Source organism: Mizuhopecten yessoensis, unplaced genomic scaffold, assembly GCF_002113885.1.
Source record: "Mizuhopecten yessoensis strain PY_sf001 unplaced genomic scaffold, ASM211388v2 scaffold10621, whole genome shotgun sequence".
Classification (NCBI taxonomy): domain Eukaryota; kingdom Metazoa; phylum Mollusca; class Bivalvia; order Pectinida; family Pectinidae; genus Mizuhopecten; species Mizuhopecten yessoensis.
In genome coordinates, this window is record NW_018408638.1 from 309270 (window position 1) to 326621 (window position 17352).

The 17352-nt window shown below is 35.5% G+C and overlaps 2 protein-coding genes across 2 annotated transcripts in view; one reads left to right on the top strand and one right to left on the bottom strand.

Annotated features, from left to right (window-relative positions):
* The window catches only part of LOC110461466 (trafficking protein particle complex subunit 6B-like), an 8226-nt gene extending 327 nt beyond the window's left edge, over positions 1-7899 (top strand). The window contains exons 2-6 of the mRNA XM_021514921.1: positions 359-420; positions 1414-1531; positions 2760-2843; positions 5466-5559; positions 6564-7899. Of these exons, the coding sequence (XP_021370596.1) occupies positions 359-420; positions 1414-1531; positions 2760-2843; positions 5466-5559; positions 6564-6595 (390 nt within the window). The 3' untranslated portion in view covers positions 6596-7899. The remainder of the gene's footprint in view (positions 1-358; positions 421-1413; positions 1532-2759; positions 2844-5465; positions 5560-6563) is intronic.
* A 2074-nt stretch (positions 7900-9973) lies between these two features.
* Positions 9974-17279, bottom strand: LOC110461488 (sodium-dependent phosphate transport protein 2B-like). The gene is made up of 7 exons (XM_021514960.1): positions 17162-17279; positions 16043-16178; positions 15230-15373; positions 13719-13910; positions 12250-12368; positions 11995-12151; positions 9974-11108 (listed from the first exon to the last, which is right to left on the bottom strand). Exons 1-7 carry the CDS (start codon positions 17201-17203, stop codon positions 10222-10224), a joined length of 1677 nt encoding a protein of 558 aa, XP_021370635.1. The 5' UTR covers positions 17204-17279; the 3' UTR covers positions 9974-10221.
* Positions 17280-17352: the final 73 nt, after the last annotated feature.

Sequence of the window (17352 nt, forward strand, 5' to 3'; positions counted from 1 at the left end):
CCCCAGTACTGTTCGCCTCATTATATTTCACCATAGGTGTTTGAAATTCTGACTGTAAATTGAGATAAAAATCATATAAAAAAATAATATAGTAATACCCTTTTTATAATATAGTAATACCCTTTTTTTATATGATTTTTATCTCAATTTGCAGTCAGAATTTCAAACACCTATGATTTCACTCCCTATGTCAACATGTTTCGCACCAAACCAGTCTGTTTGCATTCTTGTTACAAATCTGTATTTTTGGTGCTTTTTTTACAAACAATAAAAGAGAATCACTGCTGGATTAAAAAAAGGCTAACAAAATTATTAATGCAAATTTTAATCATAATTGAATTTTACTTGTTCCTTTTAGGACCATTGTATATCCAAATTAGAATCATTGGGATTCCGGGTAGGCCAGAGTCTCAGTGAAAGGTAAATATTACTTACGTACATTAGATTCTACATCTATTTAAATTTAAGATTGAAAATCTTTGTGTTTGTATTAATTTGACTTTCATCTATATATTCCAGTTTCTTTGACTGGAAATCTTAAATTTCTTGTACTTGCTATAATTGTACATTTACAGGTACAAATTGTTACTGATATAACAATGTCGGTATTTGGCAAGGCCAGTGAAAGCCACCTGTTTGTCTGGAAATCCAATTTAAAGCTGTTAGTGGTCATGGTGGGGATGGTGGTTGTGGCAATAGGAGAAAATTAAAGATACAGCATTTTTTTACTTAACAACAATTATCGAAAAAATGTCAACTGAAATTAATGATTCTTGACCTGGATAGAAACCTGCAAATTGGTCATTATGATAGCGGAAACCTTAGGACCAAAATTAAACCCATGTGATCTGGCAGGTGACCCATACCTTTTCACATTCAATCAGGGAATCATACCCCAGCCATCTTGATGAAAGGCATCCTCAATATTCCAGAGGTTACACTCCTTTTTCGCTCTCTGCACCCCTGGAATAAGTCATAGCAAAATTGAAGGCATATGGGACTAGCTATTTGATTGGTCTTGGTAAAAAAAAAAAAAAACTTGACCGAGCGCTAGGCTGATACCTGTCCTTTGAAGATCACACAGGATCCGACACCTGACTTCAAAGCCAGTCAATTTTACGCGTCCATGAGATTCTTTTCATGTGTATATGAAAGAATCAAATTGGTCTTATTGTTTCACCCACAAGTTGAAGCATGCTGAGCCTTCATTTTTGCTATGACATATACCAGGGGTGCAGAAGGTGAAAGTGGGCATAACCCCTGGACTATCAAGGATATGGATGAAAGGCAAGTGTGCTATCCACTGCATCACCCAACCATCCAGAAGAAAATAATATCAGTGTAGGGAAGTTTATATAAATCCAAAATATCTTAAACAATTTCAGCATTATAAATCATTTTGAAACTTTCTAGGTTTACAAAAGACTCCTCAAGATTTAAAGATGAGCTTGACACAATGAAGTTTATATGTAAAGACTTTTGGAATTCTGTTTACAAGAAACAAGTAGACAACTTGAGGACAAATCACCAGGTAGGTTAATTTTATCAATAAATTATCTCCCTGACATTTACATTTCAACAAAATTTAGTGTTTTCCAACATTATAATTTTATTGATTTATGAAATTTCTCCTAGTCAATTCTCTTTAAACTCTTTACTCAATCCTTTTTGTAAATGATTCAACAATGGATTTCTTTGATGACCTTTTAGCTCACCTGGTTCGAAGAACCATTGTGAGATTATGACGTACCGCATCATCCATCGTCATCCGTTAGTCAAATTTTCCTTTAAAATGCTACTAGTCCCTAACAACTTTATGGATTTTGACTAGTTTTGGCCTGGACCATTCTTAGGCAAAGGGGACTCCATTTCTTATAACTGGAGGGTGTGGCCCCTCTAGGTACAGAGGGTCGAGGCCAAAAAGGGGAATTTAAGGTTTAAGTCTTTATTATCTTTTTCTTCTGCCTGGAGCATCCTTTGGCAAAGAGGACTAACTTTTGTATAAATGGAGTTGTGGTGTCTCTGGGTGCAAAATCGAGGTTTAAATCTTAAAAATCTGTCTTCTGTACCATTGGAGGGATTTTAACAGAATTAGGTCAGTAGTATACATTGGCAAAGGGAAAAGTTTGTGAGGATGTGAGTAGGGGGGGACAAAGGGATGGAGCCCAATAGGGTAGATTAAGGTTGATGATTGGAGTTATTCTAACCAAACTTGGTCCAGAGCATCATTTAATTTGGCAAGGGGGACTCAATTTGTTCTAACAGAGAATGTACCTGCCGTCCCCCTGTGTCCAGTAGAGGGAACATAGTAATAAATGTTTAATATCCTCTTTCTTTCATTTTATTTGGAGGAATTTAACCAAAGAAAATTGTGTAGAAAATCCTAAGGCAAAGGGGACTCAATTTTGTATAAATGGAGGGTTGTTTTTAGGGGGCAGAGGGGCTGGATCCAATAGGGAAATTGAGGTTAATGTTTAAAACCCACCACAGTTCATGGGGGCAGAAAGAAGGGACCTAATGTGGGACTGGCGTTGTTTGGAGACAAAGCCAATATTTGGAAATAGTTGCAGTGTTATTATATATGTAATAAGAATGGTATTCCATGGTTGCTTTATTATCCAGGTAAGCGATACAGGCCCTCTTGGCTTCTTGTTACATTTTTACACTAAATAGAATTTTTATAGGATGCAGATCTTGATTTTGAGTGACAAAAGTGTTTCATCCATGCATTAACATAAGAATTATGCTGTTTGTTTTAGGGTGTGTATGTTCTTCAAGACAACAAATTTCGGTTCCTTACACAGATATCTAGTGGGAAACAGTATATGGATGCAGCACCAAAGGTATTTCATATTCTGCTTATCTTATTCCAATGAAGATGGCAAAGAAATAGTAACATAATGGGTCATTTTTAGCCTCTAAAAACAGTCAAAATACCAATTCTAATTTATTTACCGATTTCTTTTATAAACATTATATTGGGTAATTGGGGCTGTCCTTCCTGGTGCAGATTTTTGTCACTGCACATGCATAGATGCCCGGCCACAGCAACAAACTGGTGTTGCTATGCCGAAATAGTCAAAATATGATGCTTTTAGAGAGTTAGCATGAGTTAGTGAAAGCCTCCACATGTGACAACTAAAGAAATCCTTCTTAGTTCTATGAATTAAAGCATGGTAAATTTGCTTCAAACTGGCCGATTTGCTACGTAAATAGCACACTATAAACAACATTCACGCATTCTGTTGGGGAAAATGAGGGTTTATTATGTTTGTTATATTCTCTTTGGCAGCCATGCCATACTTTCTATAAGTTGTAAAACGTATTTGAAATCACATATATGAGTGTCCTTCATTTATCCAGAATATGAACATAACAATTAATCTAAATTCCTGATGAGGACGGAGATTGCCTTTAACTCCTCTAGTCCTCTAATCAATTTATCTAAAGTAAATGAAAACTATTTGAGATTGCTTACAAAGTCTCATTGAATGATGTATTCGAGAAAAATCAACAGAGAGCAGTTTCTGACCTAGGCAAAATTCCAAGCAGGAGTAGTGTTGATGCTTCTCTTAAACACATGGAGAATACTTGATTCTTTTGTGTAAAATAGTATAGAATGTACAATGGTGTGTAGTGGTAAATGTGTACTGATACATGTATGTACACCAGAAAGTATGGTCTGTAGTCATACTTTCCTGGTTCATAGGTCATCTTCATTATGAGATGGACCTGTGCAGTAACATGACCTGACTGAACTAATAAGATTGATAAAAATCTGGTTCAAATGAAATCCTGCCCTACTGTGAAGGCTGCCATCAGTGCTCATGTCCTGGTGAAATTTCATCTTAAACACATGTTTTTATAACCAAGTGTTTTGAGGGCATCACACTAATTGGTCAGAGTAAATAGTCACCAGAGCTTGTGGTATAGTCCGATTCTCATTTTCATATTGGTAATTACTAATTAGTAATGTTCTTTACTGTATAGTGTTCAGTGAAACTATAGAGAGAAAGACAGAGGGAACAAACTTGGAAGTACTATGCTTACATTTCATGCTATCTGCTTTTTATAGGTATATTAGTCAGAGAAAAAGTTAGGCCAAAAGCTAACATTTGGCAAATGAAACCTGTAAATATTTTCATACATTGTTATCCATGTCAAAGGGAGCAGAAGGTTTTACTTATAAAGGGATGAAATATTCTTGTTTTCACTTTGAGTAAATTAGTGTGAAAATATTGCATGAATACTGGTAGATAGTTTTTAGATAAGAACCATTGCCACCACAGTACAAACATATCCACACAGAATTTCCACTTTAAAAATACAATTATAGTTTACAAAAAAAAATGACCACATGTACAGCTGTACCATATTCTCCGCAATAAGTGCTGCTTCTCCAATGAATGCCATTCCCTGCTCTATTTACACCAAAAGGTTGGTTCCTTTTACAAAGCTCCTTCCAGTTACACCTACGTGGAGTACATTACACTCAAACAGGTCATTTAATACTGGTGGCTGCTTTATCCAGGTTCTGATAAATTACCTACGGTAGTGCAATTATTTTAGAAGCCATTCACATGTTTATCAAGTCCAAAAAACAATGTAAACAAATTTTAAATACAAGGTTATACAATACATAGAAGTAGTATCATCAGTGAGAAATAAGACAGTAAAAAGGCCTGTGAATACAGTATATATATGTAAAAAAGTAATAAAAAAAGGAAAGTAGTATTTTTCAAATGTTGCAGCTACATTTCTCTTCTTATGATTATTATGTGATGATCTTTTTGCCTAGTTCATGTTTTATATCAACACATCTGAAGGATACACAAAGTGTTCACACGATTAAACTAATACACAAACATTGATCACTTACAGTAATGTTATACCTAGAACTTCAATAACGTCATTACCTCCCTTTATATGTTTGTTTGTATAACACCATAATATTTTAACCTAGACATAAAAGTAATTGCCTGAAGATGGTTGCAAAGCTTGAAAATACTAGCAACGATTAACTCTATTTATTTGTCGATTTTGTATGTCTTTATTAATATATATATATGTATATGAATATGTAAATATAAATATGTATTAGTTTTAGTTATTGCTTCATCCATCTTGATATACTGCAGAGCAAATGTTTAACAGAAAACATATGGTATAATAATTTATTTTACTTTCTTTGACCTAGTGAATTAGGGGTCTGGTATTCTGCTACCACTGGCCCTCCACCATTGGGTCGTGGGTTCGAGATATATGTGGGGACAGTCGCCAGGTACTGGCCGTAGGTCGTTGGTTTCTCTCCGGGAACTCCTCCACCACCAAAACCTGGCATGTCCTTAAATGACCATAACTGTTAATAGGACGAAAAACACTAACCAAACCAAACCACCACCTGCCCATCGTGAAATATATTATACTGTCATGCTTAGTATGTATACTTGTGTTTGTAATTTTAGTACTTAGCCTTTCCTTGTGGGATGATAAGAGGAGCTTTGTCCAACCTTGGAATCAACTGTGTTGTGACAGCAGAAGTCAGTGCAATGCCAGCTTGTAAGTATAATGTTGTGCATGGTCAGAGAATTACAGCTATTTTTCCTGGCTTGATTAATACTAAAACAGTATGCTGTAAAATTGATTAGTTTACACTGGCCATTAAGGAAATTAGACACAAATTTTCATCAGTCCTAAAACCAAACTGCTAAACCCCGGTCACTAGTCATGTGACTTTTGTTGCCCTGAATCACAGTGAAGAAATGTATATCCTCTCAGACATTTTAAAGGAATGCTGGCCTCTTAAGTAATTACTTCGACCCTGACCTATAAGTTTTGCATTTGAAGCGCAAATCTGTAGATGGTAAGGCATTTTGTGCAATAATGAAGTAAAGTTGGGAAGGTGCAAAAACTAGAAGTTTTAGTTTTGAAAATTACAAAAATTTGCGTGTTGATTACAGAAAGGCAAGGTCTGAAGAAAGAATTTTAATATAACACTTACCACAAGAGAAGGTTAATATAGTCTAGTATAAATGTATCAACATATCTGTCAAGGAGTAATCTGAAATGGCCACTATGTTCTCAAGTTAGCAGAAGTATTTCAAGTATTCAATCTTATTAAGATGACAGAAGAATACTGGCCTGAAGGGCCTCTTGTTTTCAAAGTCAATATCTTATAGCATTTGGAAATTACGTTGGTCATTTCATTCCTAAAGCTATGATAATATACATACAGGAGGAGGAAGTGGTTATAGGGACAGCTAGGTTTTCAGATAAAAAAATAATACATTTGGGAAAACAAATGTTAACCTCCTCTCAAGTATGTCCTACAACAGATGTCATGAAGGTGGGACATATGCAAATTTATTGTATATTTTTGTGGTCCAGTAACATGAGCTCATTAAGGTAAGCACCTATTGGTTTGATCGTGTCTCTCAGGTTAATTCTGTTGATTATCAAAGTGGGGACAGGCAAGATATGCAATTCCACAGTATTCTTGTATGTAAATGAAAATATATATTGCCATTTGATTATAATGACTTTTATTTTTTATTTTCATTCAGGTAAATTTCAGATACAGATACAAAGACTTTGAGACCTGATCAATGATTAATGTTTTGATGCACCAGGGACATGGATTTTTGTCCGAAATATCGCCCAAATCTTCGACAGAAACCTGGATAAATGAGAACTTCATTTAGGTCCCATTCACATTGTGAAATATTTCCATTACTGAAGATATTGAAATTCTTGCTGCAGGGGGTGGATTGTGTATACATTTTGCACACTATTTGCAACATGTTTCCATTCCAGGATAAAGTCTTTTTGTAACAGATCTTAAATATTTGTACTGATTCATATATAGAAAGCATGGGTGAAACAGTTAGGATCAGTTTTCACTTTAAGCTCAGGTTGGTGATGTACAGACCAAACAAACATTAATTGATTTGTAGGATTTTATTTAACGTTTATCATGTATAGGTTTTAGAAATAAGTATTAGTATCATTCTCTCAGTTTCACTCGATTACAATTCAGTGAAATCTGTCTAAATTGCACATCAAAGGGACTCGCGGGAATTTTCTTGTTTACAATTGACATCTTTATTCAGACTACACATACTGGATTGATGTGCAAACATTAACGGTAAAACCCGTTATAAATCAGTCCATTTCATATACTGTAAAGGTAGAAATTTTCATAATGGAGAAATTTTTGTTCATTTCACTGTCACTTAATGAGGATGAAAACAGCATTGTCCATGTTAGACATGTAGTTTGAAAAAAAAAAATTATACTCTACAGTAAATAGTGCAAATGAATTTTGATTTATGCTTTCAATGCTGGACATGGAAATGGGGCATGCTTGTTAACACTCACGTCATGAGCAATCATTTTAGTATTTAGTAAGTGTAAATGGACATTCTATAATAGCTTAGCATTAAAAAACAAAATAACATAATAAAATTACAACACATCAATGGAAAATAGTATATACATGTAGATTCATATTAAAAAAGAAGCTGTTTCATATGACATTAATGATTAAAGAATGATGAAGTTATTGTCACTAAACCTGATCCACGTGATTATTAGAGTTGATAAAAAACTACCATTAGTGTTGAATCCAAGGTTCCAAGAAACCCCCAAATGAGGGGTTTTCACCCCCAAAACGTTGGTTGTTTCCCTATTTTCAAGATTTTCCTCATATAGCCAAGTACCTAGGGGTACAGAATCTTGGAAATGTATCATATATGAATATGCACACGTTTTCTTAAGAGTAATGAAGTGATGCATGTGTTATGGCTGGATTTGAATCATTAGATACAAATGTTATCATTAGAGAGTTGAATCAATGTATATACATGTTATGAATATCATTTTTGCATCATATAAAATGAGTGAAGAAGAAAAGTATTCAAATTTGTGTTTAAATGCTTTGAGCAATTACTATGGTAGAAAGGAAGTTGTGTGTTACTGAAATGTGTGAAAGTGTAAGTAACAGGATATGTGCAATAGATTTATGGATGACTAATCAATTAGCATTGCTATTTAGGTGGGCCAATTAAGTTGTCCTCGTTCACATCCTGTTTAACATAACTTTTCATTGGTTGATGAACTAACCAATGAAAGGTTATGTTAGAAGGGAATAATTTTCGCTGCTACAGCTTACTATTCATTCCTTTGATAAGTTTGTTTGAAGTACGTTTTATAGAATAAATCATCTACTTGATCATGAAATGTGTTATGTAAGTGCATTGTTTTTTTTCAAATTTTATATTGGAATATGTTAATTGCACGGAAACGAATATTGATAAAGTCTTTTCATCATACTAGAAAGATTTAATATTTGATTTACCTTCAGTTGGCTATCTTAACCAATATAATCCTCAACTTTTGATTATTTTTGTGTGCAGTTGAAAATCATACCGACCATCACCAGCTTAATCCGTCTGCTTCGTATTTACTGCTCACCTTTCGTTGTGGTGGTTTATTTTTAAAAAAGAAAGTGCCTGTGGTGATCGTTACATTTAAATAGATGCGAAACAGTCAGACGATTGATGGAATGCAATTTTAGGTACACAATTTATGCACAAAACCAATTTGTGACCAAGTGTCATTTATTCTCCACCAAAAAATCATTCTCATATCGACATTCATATCTTAACACTTTTGCTCACGCAGGTGTCAATCATCTATATGCAGTCAGAACACACTTAATGATTGCCAACAGACATTCCTAGTGACGACAGAATCATGTGATAGTAAATACACAGATCCGTGCCGTTACTAAAATGTATTGCACAAACAGGTAAATATCACAGATTCGCATGTTACCTTTACAAATTTACAGACGAAACCTCATTAGATATTTACATATGTAATTAGTTGGTATTTGAATGTATATAATTAATTAGGCTCCACGTGTAATGAATGCAGGAACACACCTTGTTTGTATATGATACTTTTCCAAATGCAATTAATGTTCAGAAGTTATTATAATTTCGTGTAAACCCCGACAAAACACCGTTAAGGATGTACTCTTCTGAGGTTTCAGTCACGTTCAAGTCTCGTTTTGATCTGGTGTAACGGGTTTTTGTAATATTTAACAAATTATGATAAGTATAATAGCAAACACACATCTAAAAAACATGTAAAAAAAACTAGATGTCTGTTGTGTGTAGAACATTTTTTACAAGAATTTTTAAAAAATGACCAATTTGGCGGCCATTTTGAAAAAGTGTATTTATGTGAATTTCTTGCGCTTCACAAAGGGCCAAAATTCACCTTTTTTGACACTAGATTGATCACTTAAATTGTCATTGTGTCACCATTTTTAATTGTAGCAGGTTCAATTTTGCTGTACAACTTTATAATGTTCAATATGATCAAAATAATATGCAAAAAAGTGGAAAGTTATATATTATTGATATTTTTTTTTACATATTAGGGTAACTGAAGCACTTTTGATTTTTGACCCCGAAAAAGGTGAAAAATAACACAAATAATAATGGGACAAAAAAAGAAGCACACCGACCCCCCATTTTTGTGGCTGTTTTAGAAAGAGAAACTCATTTTCTTTCGATTCATTGAATACTAAAAAAAGTTTATTACAGGATTTTTTTATATCAAGCGTTTAATCGGCAAAAAATGGTGAAAAATGTGCATTTTTTCATTAAAAAATAAGGGGTAGGGGTAACTAAAATCGCATTTTTGAGTAAAATGAATAAGTTTAAGACATTTTACTTCCATAGTTTCAAAGAAAATAATATTTTTATCAATTCTACAAACATTCATACATATCTGATAACACACTTGGAAGAAATTGTATGAATTTGTTCTGCAAATGGTCAAAACCCGAAAATTCACCTAAAATCACATATTGTGTTAAATTGGTATCTTTGACCGATCATAGCACAAAAACGAACACACCGACATATAGTTTTTTTTGCATTTTCTACTATGCCATTATCTCCTTTTTCCAAAAATCAATATAAGAAAAAAAGTTTAATACAGGAATTTTTTGACTTCTCAGAGGTGTACATCCTTAATACTGTCTCGGTGAAAACATGATGCTAGTAAGTCTGCATGCACGTGTTAAATGGAATATTCAGACTGTATGCTATTGATTTGCAAGCTCCAGCGGTGAAAGCCTTATACACGTGTGACTTCCTGGCCATTGGTGCCGTTGACCTTTGACTCGGGTTCGTCTTTGTCGGAGCCTTATACATGTGTGACTTCCTGGTCATTGGTGCCGTTGACCTTTGACTCGGGTTCGTCTGTGTCGGAGTCGGAATCGTCAACAATAGAAGTGCATCTATCGCAACAAAACATGTTCATCACTCTGTCGACTGGTTCCAGCGACCGACAGCAAATAGGCAACCATTTCCAATTCTGGAGCTTTGTAGGTAAGATGGAGGGTTTCTTTACTTGTGTAATCTTAATTATAACGACGATAACAAGCAAACTGGCGATCGGAATAAGGACACCCGCCATGACCTTCCACCCAGCCATTGACAAAGCGAACACCACGAGTGGAAATAAGAAAAACATACAGACCAAGTACATTATTGCAAACCATCGATATTTTGACGTTTCTTTACCCAGAAATTTAGCTAATGGTATTGGGAACCTTAAGAACGGTATTGGGTAGAACAGAAGAATTCCAGAGAGATTGAAGAAAAGATGACAGAATGCTACTTGTAACGGGTTTCTCATCTTGTCCGCATCTTGTGCTAGTGCAGCTAGGATACCTGTCGTGGTTGTTCCTATATTTGAACCTAGCGTTAGTGGATACATTCTTTCAAGACTGACAACTCCGACCCCGACAAGTGGTGTCATGGTAGACGTGAATATGGAGCTGGACTGTACTAGTATTGTAAGACCACAGCCGACAATGATAGCGAGGTATCCGGTGAAGTAGCCGCACCTTCCAGGAAACTCGTAGTTTATGAATCTTTTGATAACTTTCCGCATGTTTCCTTGTAATATTGAATTCAGCAGCTTGACGATAACAAACAGGCAGAAACAAAGAAGTATCAGAGAGGCCACCAGCAGTATACCGCCAATCTCAGAGTCGCTCAGAGTGGTGTCTTTGAAAATATACTCGCCTGTAAATAAATTAAAAAAATACAAATGAAAGAAATACTAAGCTCAGATATGTTTTGATTTAGTTAGAGCTTTTAAGAATCAGATGTTCGATCTTATTGAATGAAGAATTAGCAACTTTACGCAAGGCAATTTTCGCGGCAGTGATATTGTCACGGTTTGACATTTTACATTGTTGACGGAAATTTCTGAGTAATTACACTTGTTTTACATAACCAACAAATAATCTTGAAGCCGCGCGAAATCAAAGCTGGACAATTAGGATGTACAAATTCGATTCGAAGTTTTTATTTTATTTTACACATTACGCAATAACCGTTGATGAAACATCAGGAGCGTGTGTGGGACATATTAATATTTGTTTGGATGAAGCCAGTTTGAACGAAATTACAATATTTTGGAAGTCTGGAATTTTTGTTACATTGGTAAAAATCAAGTTGTACTGACGACAATGGAATATCCATACAAGGTGTTTATCCATCCTAAACTTCTTGCCTGAAAGTTCTAAGTTATTTATAAGAATATTGCGATATTAATAGGCCAAAATTTTACCAGATTTAACCTTTTTTCGCATGTTTTTTTTTTTTGGGGGGGGGGGGGGGGGGGGGGGGGTCGTAAAGAGTTTCCCTTATCAGAACAGATTTCAAGTTGATTACGTTTTATACAATATCAATAATAAGAACACTTCGAACAAGGTCAGTATCTCAGGAACCAAAGTAACAGTTACTATTCTGAGTGACACTTAATTTGCACGGGAACGGGGATATTCATATCTATAAGACGTTTTCTTTTAAATAATAAGATAGCCCCCCCCCCCCCCCCCCCCCCCCCCCCCCCCCCCCCCAAATTTGCTCACGAAATATTGAGCCAGCATTGACCTGTACTTACACTCCTGCACACAAATCTTTTTTGACGGCAATGTGTAGCTGGTTCCGTTTACAAACGTTTCATTAAAATTCTGAAAGGTTTTCGACTTGCAACAAGTTTTCAACAAAGTATCAACGTCTTGGTTTTGTGCAACCTTTTGTATCCCTTTCTTGTCGATCTGAAATAGAAAGAGACGGCGATATAATCAAAATGTGATAAATTTACGTGCAGATGTTACCAAAGATAAGATGTGTATGACCTAGATATACAGCATACCTGGACGATTCGCTTCGTGAATGGCTTGGTTATTACTTTCAGGAAGTCTTTCTTGCCATCAGCATATGCCTCCAACGCTAAGCTGTCCACGACGACCTCGGACAAATGGAATAGATAGCCTGAAAATCAGTCAAAGTTACCGTGTAGTGGAAATATAAGCTGGATATTATACTTCAGGTTTTATTTTTGCGATTCGACTCTAGAATATGAAAGATAAATACTTGATGGTTTAACATTTGGCGATATATTATAAAATCGATCCTGATGATCAAATATGCAGGTTTATTTGTAATTTAATAAATAACGTAGTTCACTGCTATTGTCGGATGACTCCATGTCTTTAGCCACTGCTGCTGTAGAGTCTATGGATAGAAAGGCAACACACCTGTCTCGCTTTATGACCAGGTATACACAATTTCTTTGTAATTTAGTAAAAGATTAAATAAGGTGCCTTTTTATTTAAAGTAGCCGGAAGGGGAAATGATTTAACATGTAAAAAAGGCACCCTATTTAATCGCATGAAGTAGCATAGCTGCATGTTGATAAAACATTCCCCATCGATAAATGTTGATAAAACATTCCCCATCGATACATGTTGATAAAACATTCCCCATCGATGCATGTTGACAAAACATTCCCCATCGATACATGTTGATAAAAACATTCCCCATCGATACATGTTGATAAAACATTCCCCATCGATACATGTTGATAAAACATTCCCCATCGATACCTGTTGATTAAACATTCCCCATCGATACATGTTGATAAAACATTTCCCCATCGATACATGTTGATAACATATTCCCCATCGATACATGTTGATAAAACATTCCCCATCGATACATGCTGATAAAACATTCCCCATCGATACATGTTGATAAAACATTCCCTGGTGCATTAAGAGCTCAAAAACGAACGAATTTGGTTTAAAGGATGAACTTAAGACACACAGATGTGATTGTACCCGTAACATTTGATAATTGACACAGTAGGCCAGACTGGATGAACTGCACTTCATTGTACAGCTGTTTCGTCTAGGACCTATCGGCGATTCTATATGACAAAAACATCGGGGATCCAGAAATGCATCAGCAGAGTTTAACACTTCGTACTACGTATCTTGAAACATGAACGTAAGGCACATAAGTGATCGCACCTTAACATTTGGAATTGAATTGAAATGAATTACAGTTAAAAACGGGACAAGAACATTCTACTGTAATTAACAGCAACCATGAACTTAAATCATTTCGGAATCATTTGGTAACAAAATGCTTATTAACAATGTTCTGCTGTATTTTTTGTTTTCAAACCATTTTTGTAATTTTAATCTCGATTCTTTAAACGTTGAATTCGATGAATTATATATCTTACTCTTTGCTGTGAAATTTTGTCGGGATCTATCCGATTCTCTCTTACCAATTTAAATGCTAACGAATAACTGACGTAAACTATATCAACCTCACCCGTTATGATTTCCAGTGGCAAGAAGACGATGACTGTCATCCAATTAAACATGTCGTGGACGGTTGCCCCTGCGAATGCTCGGCGGAACTCCCTCCTGTTTGTGATTTGTCCCATAGCCACGATTGTGTTGGTGACAGAGGTACCGATGTTAGCGCCCATCACGATAGGGATGGCCGTTTTAACATCCAGAACTGTAAATATGTTCATGTACAGGTCTATCAGTTCTTGGTTGCACGAGAGTAATTAGGGCCCCGTATCAGAGATACGGGTGCCCTATAGTAATCACTCTGTCTGTCTGTCTGTCTGTCCGTCCACAAATTTTGTTCCTGGCTGATAACTTTGATATTTATTAACCGATGTACATGAAACTTGGTCAAGATGTTCAGTTCACAAAAATACACATTGAGGTAAAAAGTCAAGACCAAATGTCAAGGTCATCGGGTCAGGGGTCAAGGTCAAATTTGTATGTTTTCACTGGTGAACATTTTGCTATGACATTATGAAGCAATGTTGCTCAGTGTTAAACAAGGAGTCAATTGACCAAAGGTCAAGGTCACTGGGTCAAAGGTCAAGGTTAGATTTTTACCTTTTCCCTGATGAACATTTTGTTATGACATTATGAAGCAATGTTGTTAAGAACTTAACACAGAGTCAACTGATCTTAGATCCAGGTTACGGGGTCCAAAGGGTCAAGGTCAAGTTTTGTATTTTTCACTGATGAACATTTTGTTATGATATTAAGAAGCAAAGTTGGTCAGAATTAAAGAATAACTCAACTGACCAAAGATCAGGGTCACTGGGTTGGTTAATGGTCAAGGTCATTTGGTCCAAAGGTTAAAGACAAAGTGGATCTCTGACTTTGACCCTGGCTCTTGATGGAGGAGGTATATTAGGTGAAATAAAACAAATCAAAGCTAACAAATGAGTATTGCACCAGTATTTACATCTCTGTTAGCCCAGCAAATATGGAGGTGGAAGGAAACAAGACTCGCATCATAGTACATGTACAATGTATATTTTGCTTCCTTGTGATTCTTTTTGAAGTCCAAATGTCAAAGGTCAAGCTCAGCTATATGGGCAGATTGCTTCTTGATGATTATGGGGGATATATTGGCACAAGACGGGGCCCTTACTGACCTGTCAGTGTTCTAGTTAATTTCTTAAACATATCGCTTATTTCGTTTGTGTTTTATTCTATATCTACATATATTCACTGCTCAATGTCGAGAATGATGTTTCTAATAAAACACAATAAACGAAGCTCTGGTTTTTGTTAGATATTTGCTGTTATCAATTAAAATTCTGCAATTCTGTACCGGGAGAAGACGTTCGTTACAATAAGTCAGTTATCTCCAGGGTGACTGCATTCTATTGACCAAGTAAAATCCCTTAGTCAACATAAAAAGGAAAATCAAAGCATACGCTTATATGAAATGTACCGAACATCCATAACAAAAAGTTGGCATTTATTCAGCCTCGCATTGATATCGCGGGATGATAATATACGTACGTCCAGCCCCAACGAGTGATACGACGATGGACGTGCTGGTGGATGAACTCTGGACCAGGACAGTAGATAGAACACCTATCATTAGTCCAGCCACGGGGTTCCGCAGGATCTCATTGTTCTGGAAGACTTTTCCTGCCGCCTTACCTATACACAGAACAAACAACTTAACATGACAATAATAAATCTACTTCGGATGCAAAAACTAAAATAGAATTATCAAAATGTAAACAAATCGAAAACAGATACAACTAGGATCATTGTGAAGAAGGAAATTTTACATAGTGCCATAGACTAAGGACATGGATGATATTGCCATGATTCCGGAAGGGTCAGCGACTCTGTGATACACACAATATAAATCTGATGAAAAATAAACAAACAAACCAATATTGAAGTGTCAACAAGACAACTTTTCGAACTCAAAATCGATAAAACAAGAACTTTATATTAACAAAGGAAATATTTCATAAAGACCATCAACAAAATACAAGGATAATGCAACCATGTGTATCGGAAGAGAAAGCGCAAGACATGGTGATAAACCTAACTAAAAACTGGACAACTTCAGGACATTTTTGGTCACTTGTCTTAATTCTTTTTAGAGTTGTTTCGATAAATTCACCCTCGTATGGAAACAATAATGAGATGGACACGATTTGACGCAAAGGTTACACTATACCGAGGACTTTTTCAATATCATTACAATTTCTAAAGAATGAATGTTGCTCTTTCTATCCGGAAAAGATCCTAAAACGTAAATATAACGAATGACGGCTACATTTCCAATTGTGATGTTATACAACGCATGCTTACCTCCAAGGAGTCTGAATGCCGAGGACAGAAAATCCAAAGAGCAGATGAATAAGTAGAGGAATGCGAGAAACAATATGAATTTAAGGATGAATAGAAAAAAGAGAATACATCTGCTGCTTCTCCTTTCGTCGACATCCTGTGGATAAAAATATGATTGATAATTGGTATGTTACTCATGAAATACTGTTCAAAAGATGTCAAAATGGCGTGATTTTCGCTATCTTCTCTTATCATGTGATAAAAATGATCTTGAAATCGTTTCCATTTTACGATTTATGTATTTCGAAACAATGGTGTGTTGTTGTGCTGGTTTCTTTTGGTTCGCCTGAAGCTCGCTTAAAGACTTCGTTTCATAATATTCAATGAACTGGAAAATGTAATTTCTAAATACACTGTACAAGTAATATATATATATATTGTATGGGCTTTTGTCCTGACATCACTGTCATCGAACTACCTCATGTATTTCCTGCTTTATTGTTTTCCAAACTGGACATAGTTGTGGGAAAACGCGTCATTGGATTGTGAACGCAATAAACAACGGTCCTGGAGCGTTAACCGCATAGCCCCAGGCTTGAAACAAGGTATGTGATTCATGGCTTGTAGGTAAACGTACATTGTACGATAAACATCATACATATATATAATAAATAACGAACAATTCGTTCTCCATTATGTTTATTTTTATTTATAAAAATAAAAAATAAAAAGAATAGGTTTGATGTTTGGATTTAGAATATATGCTGTGTTGTCAACAAGCTGGAGCGGATGATGCCTCAGTAAATGGCTACTTCAATATAACACAGTAAACATAGAAAATAATTATGTATGGATTATTTTGTGTTAATTGATACTGAACTATAGACGATGGTTATCAGATAATTTGTTTGTGATTTTTTGTTAATCCTCAAGTATATATGTACTAAAAACTATCGCTGAATTACCATGTTGTGTAATTTGTTCATGTACGTATTTATACATTATCAAGCTTATTTTGATCTTATTTATTTGAACTATTTATTTTGTCATACTAACAAAATTGATTTTCTTGGAACATGTAAGAAATGAAAATGTTTACCGTTGTATATAAAGTCGTATAGACCAGTTAGTAGACATTACCTTGCTTTCCTTATCCTCTAAATCGAAGGTGTTGGCCGCCATCGCGGTGTGCTCCCGAATGTCTCACACGAGACATCCTGTCAACCCGACCAAGGACTCATTGTTAGCCTCAGGCCATCCACTCTTGACATATCTATGCCAGCGTACATTTCCTTCTGGAAAATCTGAAGGTGTGCATAACTTGATTAATA

What these genes read in the sequence shown, in the direction of transcription:
- LOC110461488 (XM_021514960.1), bottom strand. Translation starts at nt 17,203, where the DNA reads ATGGCGGCCAACACCTTCGATTTAGAGGATAAGGAAAGCAAG. An exon ending in GGCATTCAGACTCCTTGGAG is followed by an intron (nt 15,374 to 16,042) that starts GTAAGCATGCGT and finishes TTCTGTGTATAG; the next exon opens with GTAAGGCGGCAGGAAAAGTC. An exon ending in ATCACTCGTTGGGGCTGGAC is followed by an intron (nt 13,911 to 15,229) that starts GTACGTATATTA and finishes ACATATTTACAG; the next exon opens with TTCTGGATGTTAAAACGGCC.